The sequence below is a fragment of the Vollenhovia emeryi genome, unplaced genomic scaffold (assembly GCF_000949405.1).
Source record: "Vollenhovia emeryi isolate VEMERY1.0 unplaced genomic scaffold, V.emery_V1.0 DF939123.1, whole genome shotgun sequence".
NCBI lineage: Eukaryota > Metazoa > Arthropoda > Insecta > Hymenoptera > Formicidae > Vollenhovia > Vollenhovia emeryi.
The window spans coordinates 127,294-148,871 of record NW_011967243.1 but is presented as its reverse complement, the minus strand read 5'-3'; the positions used below and the strand labels follow the sequence as shown (position 1 = coordinate 148,871).

The 21,578-nt window shown below is 40.0% G+C and overlaps 5 protein-coding genes across 7 annotated transcripts; 3 read left to right on the top strand and 2 right to left on the bottom strand.

Annotated features, from left to right (window-relative positions):
• The first annotated feature begins 1,632 nt into the window (after positions 1 to 1,632).
• Positions 1,633 to 5,308, top strand: LOC105569546 (transmembrane protein 135-like). Of its 2 annotated transcripts, none has more exons than XM_012026101.1 (9): positions 1,633 to 2,189; positions 3,096 to 3,226; positions 3,300 to 3,426; positions 3,601 to 3,755; positions 3,834 to 4,071; positions 4,134 to 4,301; positions 4,377 to 4,517; positions 4,581 to 4,747; positions 4,835 to 5,308. In XM_012026101.1, exons 1-9 carry the CDS (start codon positions 2,043 to 2,045, stop codon positions 4,947 to 4,949), a joined length of 1,389 nt encoding a protein of 462 aa, XP_011881491.1. In that variant the 5' UTR covers positions 1,633 to 2,042; the 3' UTR covers positions 4,950 to 5,308. The 2 variants fall into 2 exon arrangements, with proteins under 2 accessions (XP_011881491.1, XP_011881492.1); XM_012026102.1 differs by having other exon boundaries at positions 1,655 to 1,689.
• Positions 5,309 to 5,484: 176 nt separating this feature from the next.
• Positions 5,485 to 7,956, bottom strand: LOC105569544. The gene is made up of 6 exons (XM_012026098.1): positions 7,817 to 7,956; positions 7,657 to 7,749; positions 7,262 to 7,595; positions 7,007 to 7,194; positions 5,916 to 6,913; positions 5,485 to 5,833 (listed from the first exon to the last, which is right to left on the bottom strand). The coding sequence occupies exons 1-6, from the start codon at positions 7,867 to 7,869 to the stop codon at positions 5,550 to 5,552; spliced, it is 1,950 nt and encodes a 649-aa protein (XP_011881488.1). The 5' UTR covers positions 7,870 to 7,956; the 3' UTR covers positions 5,485 to 5,549.
• Positions 7,957 to 8,107: 151 nt separating this feature from the next.
• LOC105569545 (haloacid dehalogenase-like hydrolase domain-containing protein 2) lies at positions 8,108 to 9,219 on the top strand. Its single transcript, XM_012026099.1, has 4 exons — positions 8,108 to 8,218; positions 8,295 to 8,591; positions 8,668 to 8,878; positions 8,955 to 9,219. The coding sequence occupies exons 1-4, from the start codon at positions 8,124 to 8,126 to the stop codon at positions 9,120 to 9,122; spliced, it is 771 nt and encodes a 256-aa protein (XP_011881489.1). The 5' UTR covers positions 8,108 to 8,123; the 3' UTR covers positions 9,123 to 9,219.
• A 295-nt stretch (positions 9,220 to 9,514) lies between these two features.
• Positions 9,515 to 15,203, bottom strand: LOC105569541 (WD repeat-containing protein 48). Of its 2 annotated transcripts, XM_012026096.1 has the most exons (12): positions 14,910 to 15,201; positions 14,626 to 14,842; positions 14,351 to 14,563; positions 13,977 to 14,272; positions 13,723 to 13,908; positions 13,333 to 13,650; positions 13,152 to 13,254; positions 12,914 to 13,079; positions 12,662 to 12,853; positions 12,335 to 12,581; positions 12,143 to 12,262; positions 11,972 to 12,055 (listed from the first exon to the last, which is right to left on the bottom strand). In XM_012026096.1, the coding sequence occupies exons 1-11, from the start codon at positions 14,955 to 14,957 to the stop codon at positions 12,200 to 12,202; spliced, it is 2,049 nt and encodes a 682-aa protein (XP_011881486.1). In that variant the 5' UTR covers positions 14,958 to 15,201; the 3' UTR covers positions 11,972 to 12,055; positions 12,143 to 12,199. The 2 variants fall into 2 exon arrangements, with proteins under 2 accessions (XP_011881485.1, XP_011881486.1); XM_012026095.1 differs by lacking the exon at positions 12,143 to 12,262 and having other exon boundaries at positions 9,515 to 12,055; positions 14,910 to 15,203.
• Positions 15,204 to 15,373: 170 nt separating this feature from the next.
• On the top strand, positions 15,374 to 21,555 carry LOC105569543 (splicing factor 1). Its single transcript, XM_012026097.1, has 9 exons — positions 15,374 to 15,957; positions 16,126 to 16,281; positions 16,898 to 16,973; positions 18,513 to 18,665; positions 18,743 to 18,849; positions 18,940 to 19,106; positions 19,199 to 19,357; positions 19,429 to 19,703; positions 19,781 to 21,555. The coding sequence occupies exons 1-9, from the start codon at positions 15,702 to 15,704 to the stop codon at positions 20,334 to 20,336; spliced, it is 1,905 nt and encodes a 634-aa protein (XP_011881487.1). The 5' UTR covers positions 15,374 to 15,701; the 3' UTR covers positions 20,337 to 21,555.
• Positions 21,556 to 21,578: the final 23 nt, after the last annotated feature.

Here is a 21,578-nt window from a genome sequence, read left to right as displayed (position 1 = left end):
ACTGTTTCTCAGTCTAGATAACTGCGAGATGACCGGAATCTTGAGATCTCGAAACGTCGAGTTTCAAGACTCGTCGACGGGATATGCCGAGTATCTATCTCGTTTATATGCTCAAGGCGAGAGATGCAAGTTGCAAGAGGTTGTAAGCTAAAAACCTCTCGACCCTTAGCATTATACATGCGCTGTTTTTCTCTTCCTAGCCATTGTTTTATGTCATCGACAACGGCAAAGTACAACGTACAATACATTTATGAAACGAATGGCGCTCGCTGACATCATGTAGCAGTAAAGCCAATATCGGCTATGAAATAAATGTAAATATTTACCAATGTAACACGACTTTAGGCAATATTTACTGACAATCTTTGTACGCTTCTCTAGCCGTTCTCGTCTCGTAAGACTTTCTCCGACTGGATAATCTACGCTCGCAAATATTGCAATTTCTATATTAATCCCGCGATGGCTGCGATTGTCGATGCTGAAAAATCGCCGATCTTGTCGAACGCTGAAATCGAGCTTGATCGGCCTGGAGGATTTTACGTCGCGCGAATGATCAAGGGTCGACGCATTATATAACTCGACGTACGAAAGTTTCGCCTGATAAAAGCAGATAGTCTGACTTGCGTCGGATACCTTACGATGTTATATAAGTAGATAAATACAAGTACATATCCTGCTCGCTCGCTAAAATCCACCTTAGATCATTTAAAATCCATAATTCAGAATCACGCTTAAAACAGCACCAAGTCGACTTCAAAGTTAAGCTGAATGTCAACTTTACGTTATTTATATTAACTAGTAAATTTTTCATCTCGATTGACTAAATTTTTTCTATTTTAATCGTATAATATTTACAATATATAATAGAATTAAGAGATAATAAAATTCAACTTAAATAATTATAATGAGCATATGTCTTGATGAAAAACAGGCAATAAACCAAAGTATATGTATATTACATGTTTTAATTACGCTTTTATATTTTTGACAAGTTTTTTAAAGGAATACGAGTTTTCGCTTTACCGAAAGGCGACTTTCAGTCTACAATTAAAGTCGACAATAAACCATCCTAAAAATAGTTGCCTAAATGTCGACTATCAGCCGGCAAACAGTCATTTGTGCGTATGATAGTGAGCAAAAGCGGACATTGAATGCAGACATTGAAATGACAATTCTTTGTAAACTTTAATGGTTTTCTAGATACATGCTAAATTGCGGTATAGGCATCATCTGTTGATTTGTGATTGAATTTGGGTGTTGAAAACCTGCTATCTCATAAATAGCGTTAGCGTATGTTGAATATTCCATTGACTATCGAAGAATAACAAGTCAAAGGAAGAAATAGGAAGGACTTCTGGCGGAACGTACGTACATACACGTAATTTACATAACGCGAATAAGATAAAAATGTTATTAGTAGTATAGTTGTTAAATGAAATTGTTTGGACTCGTGGCTCAAAGACTTGGCTGTAATTGCCAAGTTTGTATTGTACCTAAGCATTTAGATAAACGAGTGAAGAGGGGAAGAAAAACAGTAATCGAAAAGGAAGGTGGAAATTCGTGGAAAACGCGGTTGGGAAGAGGATGAAGGCGCGTATGCGCGTGCGCGGCTCGATGACCGACTGCGTATCTGCCGTCTATCGCCTGCTACATCAGTCGTCGATGGTCGCTCGGCGAGTCGACACGAGAGTGAGAGCGGTCGATCTCGCGTGACCTCGTGGCGCGTTTCATCCACCATAAGGCCTATCGAGACTCTTTGCGCGCTTGTAAAAGCGCTCTTTTTCCCTTTGCTCTCTCTCTCTCTCTCTGTCTCTGTCTCTCTCTTCCTCTCCCCATCTCCATCTCGCGTCGGAACCACGTGTCGATACGACGACGATAAAATGCCGTTTGATTGATTCTCGCTCGATTTTCCCCGAGCCAAGGGAAAGAGAGCTCCGTTGTTTCTTTCTCCCTGTAATGCGCATCTAGTCGCGGCGCCGAACGATATAATCGTGACGTGACGCGACGTGTTACGCCCGTAATCGCTGTCAATTGCAGTGAAAATGCCCGCGCGACTCAGCAAGTTTTCGTTCGAGGCGCCTTGCATGGATTACGCTCACCCATGGACGGATTCGTGCGTCAGTGCGACCACCGGTCTCGGTTTGCACTCGCTGCAGGAATCCTTGAGGATATACACGACTGTTTACATCGTACGACTCTCTCTCTCTCTCTCTCGTATCTCCGTTTCTCATATATTGTCGGTCGGTGCGCCTGCACTCGCGATGGGGGCCGTTAGGTGAGTGCGGATGCACTCGTCGGTGCAGCGTGCCCTGAATGCCCTGATGCACCCGCGACTGGGTGCGGATGCACCCTCGAAATCTCTGCGGACGCCGAACCGAATGCTCGACGTGTCTAAATCGGAGCGATTCTTCATTATTTCTTACGTCTGACGAGAAATAACAAAAGACTCTGCCGATTAAGTCGGTTTATTCATTCATTCATTAGTGTGTAGTTTGGTTCAAGCGCATTGAACTCGTTATTACCAAACGAATAATTATCTCATTCTTGTACCAATGGAAGCTTCTCCACAGTCATTTTCATTTCTCATGTCGAGATTTTATTCCAAGGTCTTTTTCAAGAAAAACATGATGCAACACACTCGCACCTCTATGCCTATTGCTACACTTGATTATTATTCATTTATTTGCCTTCCTTGTGCAATCAATCAGTCTGAAAGTGAACATTTCGAATATATCTCTCTCGATAAGAAACTGACTAAAACTCGCGACTCTAATATTAAACATTTTTGATTTAATATAAATTACGCGCAAACAAAAAGTGCCGTAAGAGACTTTAAACTTTCCGTTATCGCGTTCGGCCATTTGATATATTATTTTTATAGTCCATTCTCTGTCGTTAGTGCTATGAAATAAACTTTTATATCCGTTCTTAACTAGACTCATTAGTACGTGAAGATTACGACTCGAATAAACGGCCCATTGTCGCTAGCTTTGTAAAATGTTGCTTGCAATAGATAGGAAGAAATGAGATAAGATTATACTCCATTTATTAACAGCTTGTAATGGAAATGATAACGGATTTCCTTGCCATTCTAGATTGCATTTTTAATGAGAAGGAAAGTACCATCGAAAGAAGACGTGAAGAAAACTATACTAGGCATTCTTCAATCCACAGCATTCCTTTCGTGGAGTGGTTTCTCTTACTCGTTGTTTATTTGTTTGTTGAGGTAATTTCTATGTGTATTTCATGCATCAATACTTGGATATATGAGAAAGACGTAATTGATCCTTGTGTTTCAGGCGAATACTTGGACGTTTTTATATGCCGACAGTATCTTTTCTTCCGTCCTTTTTATCTAGCCTATCTGCCATTGTGATAGAAAGAGCATCTAGACGTACGTTATTGTGTCTCTACGTGTCCAACATTGTAAGTAGATATTGCAACAGTTGAATTATTAGTAGATGGCGGAGTTTCGGTTATAATCATCAGTTGATTCCGCCATGAATTTATTCGCCCTTGGAGGGAAATCTCCTTAGTGGAAAATTCATTGTTGGATCGTATAATGGTTGCGCGAAAAAAAATGGTCTCGTCTTGTTCCAGGCAACGGAAACATTATTCAGAATGGGAGTGTGGCGGGGATATTTCTCGCCTATTCCGAAAGGAGAGGTCTATATCTTCGCTGTAAGCGTAGCTGTACTACTATACTTGTTCCGTTCCAAAACGAATAAGCAGGATCAAATATATAAAATATTGAGGTATCCAAATTTCTCTGCTAGATATCTCTGTTACCGTATGTATAGTATCCCTATCTAATGTGAATTAAAAAAAAACAGGATGATTGTTGGGCCGTACGAGGACACTGAATATCGTATGAAGAAAAAGCCACATGCTGAAACATCTTTGAGAAATACCGAGACTGATGGCGCAAAGAGTGACACATGTAGAAAACATAAATTTACTATTCTGTGGAAATCTTTTGAGGCATATAAATATATCATTAACAACTTGAAAGCGCAAAGCAAGGATGCCTCGTGTCCACATCCTTATAGCTGCGCACATTATATTTTAGCGGTGAGAAAGCATATAGATAAATGTACTCTACATACAACTAACTCTTTTTCTTTTCTTTAAAGGATAGTGTAAAGATGTTCAGTTATGGTGTTTGCGGGCAAGTAGCGCTTAAATTAATCCTTCAATTTAAACGATTACTTCAGAAGCCCAAGTTATTGAAAAGCACCATCTTTCAAAGAGAAAATTTAAATCTGGCTGTGTTTCTTGGAGGATTTGCTGGCCTTTATAGGGTATACTAATATTGTATAATAACATGTCTGGCGAGTAACTGTTTTTGCTTACCCCGTTATTTCTCTCTTGTGTAGCTAGTGTCATGTATGTTGAGAAGAACCTTTCACCAAGATTCGCACATTTATGCTATTCCCGCTGGACTGGTCGCAAGCGTCACGTTTATGGCATATCCCAACACTACTATAGCCTTATATTTCATGTGGAAGACACTACAGGTATTATGTACTTGTATTAACACATTCTATTGATATATTTGAAATGTATCCTTTCTATTTCAGTTGCTGTGGAACAATGCGGTGGAAAATGAGCAAGTGCCTCAAGTCAAATGGTTTGTCATCCTATTGTATTGCTTTAGCACGGCACTTCTCTTCCACACAGCTATACTGGAGCCACAAAACTTGAGATCGTCCTATTGGAGATTCCTTTACAATATGTCCGGTGGAAGGTAAGCATCGTGAGAGAATTTCAGATGGTTATATTTTTATCGAGTTTGATCTACTATTTTCATTTCACACATGTATTGCTGTTCCAGAATAGCAGTGATGTCTCGGATACCCTTGAATGTATTTGGTCTAGAAACTAGCAAAAATTTGCAACAAGTGCTCAGAAAAACTAAAACTACAGATCAACTTAGCTTTTCCTTCTAAGACGTGTCGAGTATGCGTATCTAAAAAGTGATTATGTACCTTAGTCTTTTTATGTCCCTCGGAAGTCTAACTCTTTAGAACCAAAGATAACACGTACATTACACGCGTTTATGTATAAATTGCATAAACAACCAAAACTACAAAATTCACATCTTAGCGTAGCGATCTGAACATTGAGGTTTCTACTTTTTTCTCCCCCTTTTTTTCAACCCAATTCGAAGCGATGGTGCTTGGATATGTTGTGATACACAAAAACTTAATACTTTTATATATAGATATAACTTATATAATTTAATATATTTCATTGTTATGGTGTGATAATTATATGTCAGGAAAATAGATGAATGATATTATTTAAATGGATATAGTTATTGATGTCGACAGTTTATCTGCAAATACATTGAGGTGCAGCGAAATACTTGAATATTTTCTCCCTGCAACTCGTGTATCACAGATAATGATTTTCTATGTTTAATACAATTGTCTTATATTTATCGCTGATATGATATGATGATGTTCCTTCCAAGTGGACAGCTTCGTTATAAATATACTTATTTATTGGCATCAGCAGTACCCGATAAACAATAATGTTTTATTACATTACATCTGATTTTTAGCGATCTCTAATGCTCTGTTCATTATAACATCCACGACACCGGTGCTACGTTTCTTCTCTATTCTCCTTTTCTTCCGCAATACATTGTCCCACTTGATGCGACTTTGCATTTTCAAGTTCTTACGGTTTATAATACCCGCGACTATTTGAGAATCCAGAACTGAAACAGAGTGTCTCGATGGATTCAGCTCGAGTGGTTTCAAACTCGTCAATGAGTCTACCTGCCAGGGCAGTAGTCCAATGGGATATCCGACCCATTGATAATTATCTGAAAATCACAGAAAAAAGACAATATCATTGATTTTCCAAATTGTTACATGTTTTTGAAAAACTTGTTGATAAATGCGTACCATGTGTTACCTGCCAATGTGTATTACGGATTATTTGGTCTGCTAACGAGTGAGCAGTCTTCTTTTTAGGCGTATCTTTTATTTTATGTATCTGCATTTCATTTTCTATTGGATTCGGATTGAGATCTTGGACACTAAATATTTTCTCGACATCATTGTTGCTATCCTCACAGTCATGATTTTGTAATGTGTAAATTTCAAGTAAATTTAACAAATGTCTTTTTGTTTGCACACCTATTTTCGACGTAAGCAAGCACAAAATTGGTTCGATCAGTCTCGCAGAGAATTCGTTGGCATTTAGTAAGAGTCTTGATAAAAAATTTATATCAAGAAGAAAGTACGGTATAGTGCTTGATATATCTAACCACAAAACGTTCTTAAAGTCTGGACGTTTAGAGTATATACATTGTTTAACATGTCGACTCAAAGTCTTTGTGTCTAGTTTCCTGTCTGCCTTCTGATATTTATATTCCACAGTATGAGTAGTACTTTGGGCCATGTCCAATTGCACAAAACTATAGAAGATTGAACTTGTCCACAAGGCAGCGAGATTTCTTCTTTCTTTATCTTCACATTCTCCATTTACGATATTGAGCAGTTTAAACAGCAGCGTCTCCAACATTCCTTTTTCATGCAATATGAAAATGATGTCTTTCCAAAATTCAACCATCCTCGGCGGCAAACACTTTCTTTTTAAATTAATATCTCTCTTTTCTTTCCGTCGAAAAATTCTCATGATATCTAAATTTGGTAAGAAAGCTTTATTTTTGCACAACGCGTTACAAATTGCATCGCTCTTTTCATGCATCGCACTTGAGGATTCATTTAGGTCCACAGATATCTTGGACAAAAGTAGAGCTTGCGCAGTTTGCAAATTATATTCTCTATCAATCTTAATAGTTCTTTTGTAAACGGATATATATTCCTTCTCGGCATTATCTGAAATGTCGCTTTTATAGTGCGTCAGCATGTATGTGCGTAAACCTTGTAATATTTCTCTGCAAGGAGTAACATTTACAAATTAATCAAGGACTCGTTAACTACAAAGATGGTGATGAAACTATTGCTCTAATTTGCGATAAGAAAGTTACCGTAACTGTATCTCTGGTAAGTCTGCTACTAATTTATAACCAGCCTTCACATATAAACTCACAGCTGTCCAAAGTTCTACCACATCTGTAAAGTTGTGCATTTCGGATTCTTCTTCCTCCTCCAACACATTGACTCGTTTGATGTAACATTTGTCCATGGTGCGTGCCTCAGGTGCCCAATACTCGTCCTTAAGAAAATGTGAAAAGAATAAATTTCCCAGAGAGAGAGAGAGAAAGAGAGGGAGAGAGACATACGTGCAGCCAATGCAGCAATATATTAATCGCTATCCTTAACACTCCAATGGATGGCAGTTCGTATCCGTGGGCAGTCTGATGCCTCAACTGGACTATCCATTCTGGGATTTTCAATTGGCTGGCAATCTTAAACATGGACGTCTGCTTGGTATGTCCTATATTGGAAAAGTGATTCAAGAATCTCATTATCGTGGTCGAGTACATCAAGCTTAGGTCGTTCTCGCAGTACATGGGTAGCTCGCCGCTGTCGATCTTGGACGTCCAGTCGCGATCGCGGAGGCACACTTGCAAAATTGACAGAGTGCAGTCCACGCCTACTGGTAGCTTGGGCATCCTGCGAGGAACAAAATATCACATCTCCATACTAAACTGCCAATTGTGTTGCGTTGCATTACCTGGCCTTCCATGCTAAAAGCGCTTCGTAGGCTTTTACTTGCTCGACCGCGTCGTTGGAATAAATCTGCCTGTACACGTCGTGCCATTCCGCCCTTGGGATCAAGAAATTGCATTATCCGTCTCTTCCGTCGAAATCTCCTTTCGTCAATCGGTACTTACGGGGATAACCATGGCACTTGCTTTACGTCCTCGTGTCTCCCGGAGAACGCCATACTCGCCACCACTCGCCCACCACTCGCCACGTGCTCTTGCGCTCCTCACGCGTGTCTAGCTTCCGGCTGTATGAGAGAAGCGATATTTTCTCGTGTTGTATATTTAGACAGGGAAATGAGATGTTAGCCGCAACCGCCTAGGCACCTTTATTCTTCGTCCTTCTCTTTCTCTCGCTTTAAGTGCAGAAATTGCCAACTAGTGCAGCTACAAGAAATGGAGTTAAACAACAAGCGCAATAGTATCAAGCACAATAATGGCGAAGCAAATAAAGACAGTGCTGATAGACCTCAGTGGAACGTTGCATATCGATAATACGGCTATTCCGGGTGCTGTGCAAGCTTTAAATAGGTTAGATTTGTTAATGAAACGATACATTTTTATCATTTGCTTCAAGTGTGCACAAACCTGTATTTTCACGTTGCAGGTTACGGAATGCAAATCTGTCGATCAAATTCGTCACCAACACCACCAAGGAGTCGAGTAATTACTTGTACGAACGTCTCACGAAGCTTGGATTCAACTTGCGGAAAGAGGAAATGTTCAGCTCTCTAGCGGCGGCGAGGAGATTAATTGTCTCTCGGCGACTGAAGCCGATGCTGTTAATTGACCCGGCGGCTATGGAGGATTTTCAAGATTTAGTTACGGACGATACACCTGACACTGTGGTGATTGGCTTGGCGCCGAGCAAATTCAACTATGACGAGCTGAACAAAGCGTTCAGGTAGCATGTTGCACCTTTTCGTCTCGTTTAAACTACGTACGTTTAAACTACGTACACAATGCGTACGATATTTCAGATTGCTTTTGAACGGTGCTTCCCTCATAGCCATTCACGAAGGACGATATTACAAGCGCCCCGATGGTCTGGCTCTAGGTCCCGGGGCGTTCATCAAAGGATTGGAATATTCCAGCAATGTAAAAGCAGAAGTTGTTGGTAAACCGACCATAGGATTTTTCAAGGCAGCTTTAGGAGAGACGGATCCAGCTCGTGCTGTAATGATTGGAGATGTAACGTTTCAAGTGACATCTTTGCTTTTATTGTAATCTTTTATGTGCTCACAAATATATTCTTTCTCGTAATTAGGACGTAAGAGATGACGTAGCTGGTGCACAGGCGGCTGGAATTAAAGGTATTCTGGTACAAACTGGCAAGTACAGAGCAGGGGACGAGTGTACGATTGCGCCGGGACCGGCAAAAGTGTGCGCCTCTTTTGTAGAAGCTGTCGAGAGTATTCTCAGTGAAAGTGTTTAACGAAATTACCAAGTGTGTAAATAGCAATAGAGTTCTTTATTCAAATATCGCTGCGCGATGCAATCTGTTTTCTATATTAAATTATATTTTATATAAATACTGGATTATTTTCTAGTGTACAGAGTCCAAAGTGATGCCATATGATTGTAAAATAGACACAATACAAATAGAAATTAATCGATCCTTTTCTGATATGGAGCTTTATATGTCGTTTTGCCCATTAATGTGCAAGTTCCGATAGAGACAGTATCAATAGTATTACAAAGGTAATCTCAGATAAATATGAAAGTATTCGAGGAAATATCGTCTCGTTATATGCTCGTAGAAAATTGTAGAAAATTTCACCTTTATCAGTTTGACATTGAAAAGTAGTAGGTTTAGTAATTTACGCGTCGGGACAGAGTAAGATATATTTTACAAAGCAATCACTGACACAAGCATTCCATCCTTTAGAGACGATATTAGTCTATATAATATTAATCCTTCTAAAAATTATAAATTTAATCTTTCGCCATATAGCCTTATGTCGTAAGTAGTACCACTGTAAAACACCTGTACCTAACGATGAAACTGATTTACACAAAGAAAATGTCTGTCAGAAATGTACGGTGCTCTGCGAGTATCGTTTTCGGTAGAAAATTTGGCACCAGAATTTGCTATTTTTTTTTTAATCGTATTTCTTTTTACGTAGGGGTTGAAGATTGATTAAATCGATATTTTGATTTTTACACTATTAACGCTCTCATAGTAACACATATTACGTCGTTTGTCCGTGCAAAAATATCGTGTATTGAACATGAGACAACTTAAATGTACCATCTTTAACGAAATAATATTACATGCTTGCTACAGAATAAATAGTAAAGAATATAATATAAAAATTCATGTTGATAACTTTGTGGTAACTTTTATGATTTATCGTTGATAATGTAAAAGAGACATGTTAATGTACTTTTCTTGCAACTGTGTTTTAAATATCAATACAAGCCATTATTAAAATGCCCCCTGTAACTTATAATCTATGACCAGGCACATCTTGATTACTCGCATTATAGTAACGAATGCATTTGAAGTAAGTATATGGTAAAAAAAACACAATGAACCTTGATCAACGAGAAATCTATATAGAGAATACTAATCTGTACATTTTCGCAGACTATACGCAATGAACTGAACAATTGGTTGATTACAGAGAATTATTACGTGATTAAAATCATACTAGTTGTAATAAATAATTAAAATAATTTCAAATTGAAAGCAATTTACAATTTCTACATCCCTTGCGATACATCATATCAAGATATTTAAAAGCCAACTATTTTTCGTAGTATAATCTAATTTACATTGGTTTGAAAAATTATTCTAAGATTTAATAACGTTTTAAAAAAATACAAGTTTTGACTGCAATTTCTTTCGAAACAACTCGTGTAAAGATAACAAATAAGGCATTCTTAACTAGGATGATACAATTTTTGCCAGCCACGCATGTATCTTCACTCAATTGAGAAATGCTCTCTCTCTCTCTCTCTTTCAGTGTCTTAAAAATATATATTTGGATAGAAAACGAAAACAAGCGACAGCAAATAATTCCTAATGTACGTAAACATTAGCATTACCAAATCGAGGTAAATCCAAGCTTGGTAAAATTGTAATCTAATTAAAATAACAAAATATTATTTACAATTATTAAGATTGCGCTCATGTACCCATAACTTTGAAAACGCAAGCAATATTGTATCTCACAGAGTATATTAAAACTAGTAAAATTTCTTTCCTGATAATTTAACTCTTTGCAGTAATAGCAAATATTATTGGCTCTGAGTTGTTTGCACAATAAGATCTGTTAAATTTTTATTCACATGGCATACTATTATTATTAATGGACATTATTCACAGTCGTGTTTGTATATACACAGTTTATAATCTAGACAAACTCGAATGTTAACTTAAAAACAACTATATTTTTTACTCATAAATTTTCTCAAAGATCAAATTCTGTTGAATACTGTATATCCTTGGACAGATATATACATATATATTATCAATGGTATCTTACAAATTTAATTTTTTGGTTTTAAATAAATGTATATGCCTCACATTTATATCTTACTAGCTTTGATCATGACAGAATTTGACCTTATTACATCGCAGACAAATACATTCTCTTATTTCCTATCTGAACAATAGGAAATATTGAACTTCTAATTTGGCTATTCAAATATAATTTGATTAATGGTAAATTGACATATCTCTCTCTTTCATATATATATATATAATTTTTTTCCTTTTTCTCGCTCTCTAATATAACAAGGCAGGTGTGGAGTACACATTTTGCATGCATGCATATAACAAAACGTACTGTATAATTTCTTATACTCTGAATAAATATTGAATACTTTTATTACAATACTAAAAGAAGACAATCCTATGTACTGATTATGCTAAAATAGAATTAATAAAGAAACTTTGAGAAGCATTTGTGAGGATCACCTGGGCCCCATTAGACCTAACGAAATGAAGAATTTCCTCGGCCATGCAGTCTATCCCCCTTTTCTTTGCTGCATTTGTGCCATACGATCTTATTGATACTGTTAAAGTGGGAAGACGATATATGGCTGACAAGAAGCACTTAAAATTCTATATCCAGGTACAAAAAGCATGATATTCTCAAGCAGATCGAGTAATGCTCTCTGTTGTGTGAATTTGGCCGCAGGATGCAAGTGTATAAAAGTGAGCAATTTACAATTAATACTTCCACACATTATTGCCTTAGAACTTTACGTTATGTCCTAATACTCCAGATACGCCTCGCTTTCTTTAGCCTCCGCCTCAACGTCACATGAAACATCCGTTAAATCCAGGTGATCATTTCCTAAGAAGAAGGTGGTACACGGTACCATATTCTGCAAGTAGCCCATGTATTTTCCACTATTCTGAAATGAATAAACATTTCTATTGAACCGCATTGACGAAGGAAGAAAGAAACGTGACGGAGAAAAAGCGTATGCAGTATACTTTACCATGGTATAAAACCAGGCACACTGTAAAGGTTCGTGATGCAATGTAGTTAATCCTAACTATTTAACAGGACGATAATGAAGTGTTAAATCCGCCGAACTTTTCCAGATAAAATGTCTAACCTGAGAAGCAGAGAAACATGCGCGTGAAACATTCTCAATGATTACACAAAATGTATTCATCTCGATACATACTGTTCTCAAATCCATCGAAGGATCCAAGACCTGATCGTTACACAAGAGTTCAACTTTTTCCTCGGCCAGCGAAGAATTATCAGCATTGGAGTCTGTGTTGGTCCTATCGCCAGCCGGGGATCCGCTGGAAACAGTATTTCCACCACCAGCCACCGAACCCGAGTCGCTTCCCGCACCGAGCACTTTGTCGTAAACATGCTCGGCCACTTTACGTACTTGTATAAAATCATTTGCTATCAAACGATCCCTTGAAGATAACAGGCAATATTATTGAATTATCCTGTCGTGAGGGGATTCGTCGGAGATTTCAAAACTTGCGGTGCATACTTTTTCAAACTCTTTACACCCGAAGAAGCGTGTGGAAGAAGATAGAAGGGTATTTTAATGAATTGTGGAAGATTCTTATCCACTACGATATTCACCACCCATGGCGGTACGGTCTCGTTCAATAGGACACCCTCAGTTTCTCCCGCGGCATCTCGAACCAATAGTCGATAGATGGTTCTACCCCCCACTTCGCTGAAAAGTCAAACAATATGGTAATCTACACGGTGTAACTTTGGGCAGTTTATCGCATACCTGAAGATGACAGGTGTATGACTAGGAACTGAAAAGTATGGATTCCCTCCTCTCGTGTGCATAGGACCGTTTCCGTCATTACCGTTACCCTCGTTCTCGTCGTCGGCATGTAACGGTCTCCACCAGTGTTCGAGTAACGCTTGCAGCAGAAGGTTCCCATAATTCACTAAAAACCGAGGAGATGTATTTTACATTCGTCTACTTTCTCCGAATCCATGCTATCTGCTTAAATAATCACCTTTTTGATCTACAGCGTCGTTCTCCGCTAGACCGGTCTCTTTGGCCGAAACCCATGCAGAGAAGCAATCGTTTTCGTCTTGTCCTAAATGTATAGTCAACATCTGCAACGATGAAGAAGATTTCGAAATTTTACTCGGCCTTGGCACAAGTATCATAGAAGGAAAAAGAGGAAATCATACCCCCGTTTTGAGATCGACGTTAAACCAGTTTGGAACATACACCATTTTGTTTCTCTTTTTACATTCCTGCTCAAAATCGACTCTGCCTAAATCTTCCATTTTACATGCCTTTAATACATCATATAGCGCGACAGTCTCTTCCGTATCCTTAGTTAACACGTGTCTTTTGTCATTTAATATATGATAATGCCTTATGGCAGGACCACCCAGTATCTTCTGTGCAGGTTCAATGTTCCTTAAAATATTGCCCGGTACAGTACTTGTGGAATCGCAACAATCTCCGATTCCTAATTCCTGCCAATCTTTTTGGCTTATTGGCTGAAATAACAAGAAATATCCTTAGTAATTGTCTTTTTACGAGGACTCGTCACCTTATGGCATTTTATTCACCCAATTATTAATGGTCGATTCGCTCGTGGCAACCCAAATACTCGATTGATCCGGCGTCATAGCCATTTTGAGTATAGGTGCCTTCTCCTCGCAAATAACTGTATACCTCTCCGCGTAGCTCAACTCTGTCATCACCACCCTCTTGTCCCTGCCTCCGGATATTACGTGGCTAAAATTGTCCGTTGCCTAGACATAAAGCGACACCTCATCAGACTGCAATAAATTTAAGTAAGAAAATTGTTAGACGTAATTACCAATAACGCCCATACGCCTTCTTTGTGAACTCTAAATGTTTGCACGCATCTTTGTTGGCCAAGTGACCACAATTTAATAGTGCCATCGGAACTCGCTGATAAACACTGGGTCCCATCCCTGTTGAGAACTAGTGCTTTAATATTGTCCGTGTGACCACGAAGTTTCATGAGCTTGGTACAAAATCGCGGATCCCACACCCGAAGAACTTTCTCGGTGCTACCGCTGACAATAATGGTGCCGATCTGATTCATAGCGAGGCTATATATAGAGTCTCTGTTTCCACTCAAGGACGACGCTGCAACGGGACGTTTAGATGTTTTGTTAGAACGGCCTTGTAAAAGAGATATGTACACACGGTCACGGGATTACGTACTTGTGACTGTGTTATTACTCGCAGTGAGAGCAGTCAATGTATTAACATCCCACAAAAATATCGACTTGTCCAGACCCGCACTAGCGACTTGTTCTCTATCTTTGGCATACGCTAACGCTTTGACATAGTCCTTATGCGTGCGCAGAGTGGACATACAGAAACCTTTATGCGCATTCCACACCTTGACTGTGGTGTCGGAACTTGCGGATATAACTGTAGAGATTAACACGATTAGAATTGGTACAAGTAAGACGGGAGAAAAAGCACGCACGTACGATTTTTGCCACTACAGCATAGCACTATATCGTTAACCCAATCCGTGTGATGCTCCATGGATTGGATGTATGGCTCCTTCATGTTCCTGCAATTCCATATCCTTATGATGCTGTCTCTACCAGCGGAATAGAGCCTGTGCAGAGCCGGATCGTACTGCAAGGAATTAACGCCGGCCCTGTGCTGCTTCTCCACCTCGTCTCTTATGACCATAGACACCTTGGCAGGAAGAGACAATGGTCTGATGGTGCAAGGCATTACAGCAGAAAGGTAAAAGAGAGTATACCTGTACTTTCTTACGGGCGCTCTGCCCGCCCGTCTTGTGAGCTGCCATTGCGCCCGGGAGCGCTTGGTGCGGCGTCTCGACGGAAAGGAGGAAAGCGCAGAGAGATCGCGAAGCGTCTACGTCTCGTTCAGGCTGCGACGGAGGCTCCGTTCAGGTTGCTCCGAGCTCGCGGCATCGTCTTGGTTGCCGTACTAATCGTCATCACAGCGCGCGTGACAATCACCGTGAGAAGAAGATCGACGGTGCCGTCGATCCTCTGTGACTACACTCGAGCCGGGATCCCCCCGTTCATGACGCTCGCTGCTACTCCCGTCAGCCCCGTCTCGTGCCGCCGGCGTCAATATGCCTTCACTCGGCATAGTACGCACGTAGCGTTACATCACGGTGCTCCAACGAGCGGGCCCCATCTCATTCGACGGCGCACTCGGCCGCACTCGGCCGCACTCGGCTGCAAGCGCATGGGATTCATGGGAACGCGGCCGGATTATTTCGCTCGATTGGAGCGCGCCAATCAGCCCGTTCGTTGCTAACGCGCCCGGAGGGTGATAGACGATACGTCGGAATTGCTTGGAATCGTTGGAATCGTTGGAATGGAGGTGTGTTAACGGTGCACTCGTACATCGCCGGGGTCTCGCCATTTTCTCAGTGCGTAAACCCGCCGTCTGTTCTGTCGCCCGTTGTTGGGTGTCGACGCGGTTGTTTGCTGTCGAAAGAGAGAGAGGGGGAGAGAGTGTGTCAACGATATTGGTGTCGCGATCAAGGCACGCGAGCGGGACTCCAGACTCCGGAGCTATGAACCAGCCAAGGAATTTCACGTCATTGTTGAATCCTAGCTACTTGCAGAATGCACAGCAACAGCAGCAACAGCAGCAGCAGCAACAGCAGCAGCAGCAGCAGCAGCAGAATGCCGTGAGCGCGAACCCAGCGGTGGTGGCGGCGGCGGCCGCTGCTGCCGCCGCCGCGGTGAGTGCCGCGATAGCAAACGGCACGCAGTCGAACGCAAACACGGCGAGCGCTGTAACGGCGAGCCGCAAGCGGGAAATGGATGGTAGGCGTCTTTGCATTCTCCTTTCACTTTCTTCCTCCTTCCGCCTCTCTTCCGCCAACAGCGAGAGACGGTTCCATCTTTTGCCTTCTCCATTTATATACTCGTGTTATTTTACTGAGAGCCTAATTTCTTTGCAAGAACGTAACATAATTTGAGCATTTTTTGCAGGCGATGGTAAACAGGATAAAGAATCGAAAGATGGAGAACGTAAGAAGAGGAAAAAGACTAGATGGAGTGGTAGCGAACATGACAAAACATTTATACCAGGGATGCCTACAGTACTACCGACAAATCTTACTCCTGATCAGGAGAAGGCTTATCTTTGTAAGTTTCTTTCTCTCGTGCAACATTTACAGTGTCTCTCTCTCTCTCTCTCTCTTTCTCTTTCTCTCTCTCTCTCTCTCTTCTCTCTCGCTCTCGCTCTCTCTTTGTTTAGTATGGCTAGGGAACCGTTTTAAATTGCTTCTGTACATAAGTTTCTGAAACCTAATTTATAAGATTAGATGGCTATGAATGATGTAAGTATAATGAATGTATATATATAAAAATTCAAAATTGTCTTGGAGGTAAGCATCAGGACTTGTTGAAAACTGTGTAAAATAATGAAATTTGGCAAGAGGGATTGCCAATTTTGCTGAATAACTGAAATCGGACTGTCGATGCATTTTGATTACAGTCGAATTGAATTAGATGAGCTACGCGATATAGACCGTTACATATCACTTGAATAATTATATAATAAGTTTACTCGTGCAGTAAGATGTTATCGAGCAAGTCGTATGAAGCAAAGCTTTAGACTTTGGAATTAAGACTGACAATGAAATATATGTGCGATACCTTATCACTGTTCTGAGACATGCTTATTTTATAGAATGTATACGGCAAATTGGCAATATCTAACTGTTGGGGTTTCCGCCCCCTCTAACCCGTTGGTTTACAGTTCAGCTGCAGATTGAGGAAATCAGCAGGAAGCTACGCACTGGAGACCTTGGAATTCCACTTAACCCTGAGGAAAGGTTTGAAAGAAACTTACATACCAAAAATGAACATTACATATCTACAATACCTATCTACTACGAACATACAGCAGCCCGTAATAGAGGAGCCCTAAAAGATATATCTCTGTGGCTCTGTGGTTCAATTAGTGTGGGAATACCGATGTCCATTTGAAAAGATTGGACTCGCTTAGAGCAACACAGAAGATGAATTTTGATAGTATTGGTTTGCCCTAATTAATCTTTTTTAATATCTCATTTTTATTAAACACTGCTACAGTGCCGTCAAGTTATCCTTTCAAGTTTCAAATTGAAGAATTGGCTGCTACGTGCAAGACAATAGATAGCTCTCGATTTGAATAGATTTGACATACCATCAACCGTGTTAGTAGCAGTGTTTAAAGAGAAGAGTGGGTATTCTAGTTCATATGTCTTGTACAGATACATTTTTGCACACATAGAATAACTCTGAGGTGACCTATCGTATTCTTTTTCTATAACGGTTGCTTCAAAATTGTGCAAAATTAACCATCAGATTCACTATGTATCTGCAATTGTATGCATGGGTCATCTTGAGTGAGATTCTGCCCCTTTATTCAGGCTGCCGTGATTTGCACGGCATTATAACATTTTTTAATTGTTAAGATCGACTTGCCAATATCTATTGCTAATTACAACTTAATGAGCAGATTTCAGGGAAATATCGGTTTGTTGAAATTCTCATTCGTACCGCAATATTGTAACAAAGAATTTAACGTTACTTTCAGGTACAGGTCTTAAATAATAAATGCATATATTTTTTCTAATGTAAATTAATTTATTCCAATAGGTTTAACTTTTCCAATTTTAGCTGGAACCATTATTTTTATGTCATTGTGTTTCCGTTAATACATATAGTAAGACGTACCGATTGCATTATAACTAATACGAAAGATTATTTCTTAATAATCACAGGATCTGTCTTAGCAGCTGACATCATACCGATATCTGCCGTGCACAAACGCGCAGTCTTCCAGTGGTTGCCTACTATAGAATACTAATACAGCTATACTATATTCGGCAGCGACAATCTTTCTATTCTTTCGATACCTTGGCACTGTCGGGAACTTTTATAATACACACAATCTTTTTGTACCTTTTCAAAGTACATAACTGATTTCATAAGCAAACTGATACAATCATGCGATGACTTGTTTAGTGTACATCAACAGTTTAATACTGTATACTGTTATGTTGAAGTCAAATTGTTGAATGTTACTTACCATTTTTCTTACACCAGCTTTTCCCTAATACCGTAGAGCCGTAGACCAAATTTTCAATAATAGATGAGATTTTTTTTATAAATGAAAAATTCAGTAAAGACAGTATCAAAAGATTGAATAATAATGGCTATTTATCAGAGCCTTATCAAGAGATCTGCATAACTCTCTGTTCTAAATCAAACGGTTCTTCCCCACTTATATATTCATACAGTCATAGTAGGGTCAGGTTGCTTGTACGCTAGTACCATCTTGATGAAAATTTATATCTTGATATGGTATTATTTTTTGTATTTTTCAGATCCCCATCTCCAGAGCCTATTTACAGTAGCGATGGCAAACGGTTGAACACGAGAGAGTATCGTACAAGACGTAAATTAGAGGAGGAACGTCATAATCTGATTCAGAAGATCCTCAAGATCAATCCAGAGTTCAAACCACCACCGGATTACAAGTGAGTCAAATATCCGTTTTCTTTATGCCAATTGAATTTCTTTACAACAAATATTTATATTTACTCCCTTTTTGCAGGCCACCAATAATACGAGTTCACGATAAAGTAATGATTCCTCAGGAAGAGCATCCTGATATAAATTTTGTTGGTTTACTTATTGGACCACGTGGAAATACTCTAAAATGTAAGCACTAGAAAATGCATTTGGTAGATTATGGATGTACATACACTTACATGATTAGAAATTTATATGTGTTGTTTCGAAATCTTTCAGCTATGGAAAAGGAAACTGGCGCAAAGATTATAATTCGTGGAAAGGGCTCTGTAAAGGAAGGAAAAGTTGGCAGGAAAGATGGTCAGCCTTTACCGGGAGAGGATGAACCTTTACACGCATACATTACCGCAAACAATTTAGATGCCGTGAAGAAAGCTGTGGAACGAGTGCGTGTTTTTAGTTTTTTTTGGTTTATTTATGATAACGAGATAGATGAATAAAATAATGTAAACGAGTACATTTATATGTTTATGTACAGATTCATGAAATTATTCGGCAAGGGGTGGAAGTGCCGGAGGGTCAAAATGACTTACGTCGCAATCAATTACGCGAGTTGGCTTTATTGAACGGAACATTACGTGAGAATGATGGACCTCGTTGTACCAATTGTGGAGCTTCGGATCACAAGTCTTGGCTGGTTTGTGTAATATTTAGCCGAAAGGGGATGATTATTTCTGCAATTAATGTAATTATTTGATGGAATTTCAGTGTCCCGATAAACCAAATGTGACCAACAACATAGTATGTTCAAGTTGTGGTGGTGCAGGGCATATCGCCCGAGATTGTAGATCAAAGAGACCCGGTCAAGGAGGTCCAGCAGCGGCCGGAATGGGGGGAATGGGTCAAGCTGGGGACAAGGCCAAGATAGATGAGGAATACATGTCGCTCATGGCAGAATTGGGGGAAGGCCCACCACCGGACAGATCGAAAACAGGACAAAACAGACAGACTCCCAATCCCAATTATCCCGGACTATTTGATAGGTAGATTTTCTTTTCCCTGGAATGATGTGGGGAAAAATGTAGTTTACCATTTATATCGGATACGATGATTCTTTTAGACAACAACCACCTCGAGCGTTAATGGCAGCTCCGGCGCATCCACCGCCGCAAATGATGCAGGGCGGTCCGATGATGCCGCCGCCGGGCATGGCGCCACCGCCGTGGAGCCAAGGAGGCGAAGGGATGAACAACATGAACATGCAATGGCAGCCGCCAGTGAGCATGCCGCCGCCACCGGGAGTGATGCAGCCGCCGCCACCTCCACCCGGCTCCACTACGCAGCCCAACATTCCGCCATTAATGCCGTGGATGGCCGGTAACAACCAACCACCGCCACCGGGTCAAATGCCGCCTACGCAGATTCCTCCGCCCGGCATGGGCATACCGCCGTGGCAACAAGGTCAGCAGGGACCGATGCGGCCACCTCCGCCGGGCACGGCGCCGCCGCCAGGCTTCCCCGGTGGTTGGCAGCCACAACAGATGGGTGGCTGGCCACCGGCTGCTCCGGTCCCGCCTCCGCCTCAACAACAGACTCCTGCACCACCTGGGATCGACCTGAACACGCTGCCGACGTTACTCGCGCAACCACCACCGCCACCTCCGCCCACCAGTTAGTCCTAATCACGTGACGAATGACTTCCGATCTATGTAATAACCGGACGACATCATTGAGATAGAGCAAACTTTGAGGAAGAAGAAAATATGAAGGTAGAGGAGTAGAAGCTGCAAGAGGCATTATGTCCTAATAGCAAGTCACTGAAAAAGATGAAGATAGATGAGAAACTAGGAACGATGTAATTACCTTCATTTAAGTGTCAGATGAGTTTATTTCGTTTTTCTTTTTTCCCCATGTATAATCTTGCCTCGTCACGAGAATATTCTGGTGTGATCATTAAGAGAATTTTGCAAGCTACGTATAAGAGAGAGAGAGATATGTATACATAAAAATTCAGACATTGTATTCATAGAGCATGTAGTTTTACCTAGTTACCGATCTTACTTAATTGCGAGTAATAAACTGGAATTTCGTACAAGACATCATGTGAATGACATTACATCATAAATCACGTGTGGCGCACGAATCCTACTGTAAGAGCACAAGTACAGCGATTCTACATTTTTTTTACTTTGTTCCATTTCCGAACGTCGCTTCCGAAGTCGAATCTATCAATGTTGACGAATTGTAACATAGGTAAAACATTTGTTCATATATTTTATTTATATATAGATTTAAATATATATATATATATATATATAATACTCTAAAACTACACACACACAATTATATACAATACAAATTGATAACTCTTAGAATAAGTAATTGGTAATATTGTTTTTGATAAAGGTGCAGAATGAAGTTGCAGAAGTGATAACAATTTCTGCGGCATTCATGTAATATTTCAGAAAGTATGCCAACTTATTTGCAAATTGGACATAAAAACTTGTTACGTTTCGAACGAAAGATTTGGACATTTTAAAATTAGTAAGAAACGACTCGACATCACGCAAGAACGTCAATTGAATCGTGCGCTAGACGAATGTCCATGGACAGTATTCTATTCTTTCGTGGAGACATAAACGGACGAATCATGTTACGACGGAAACAACATTTGAAATTACAAACGTCCAAGCGCAATAATTTCTTACAGTGTATTGGAAGAGATTTTCAGAGGCAAGTTTGCTGTCTGTGTTTTTCAAACTACACATGTTACTTTGTGCTACGTTAGTATTATATGTGTTAAATGTATAATGAATTAAATTATGGATAGAGATACACTAGGTTGCTCGCTATGTATTCTAATTATAATATAATGATAATAAATATGTATGAAACGGAGCACGTTTATATGTATATGC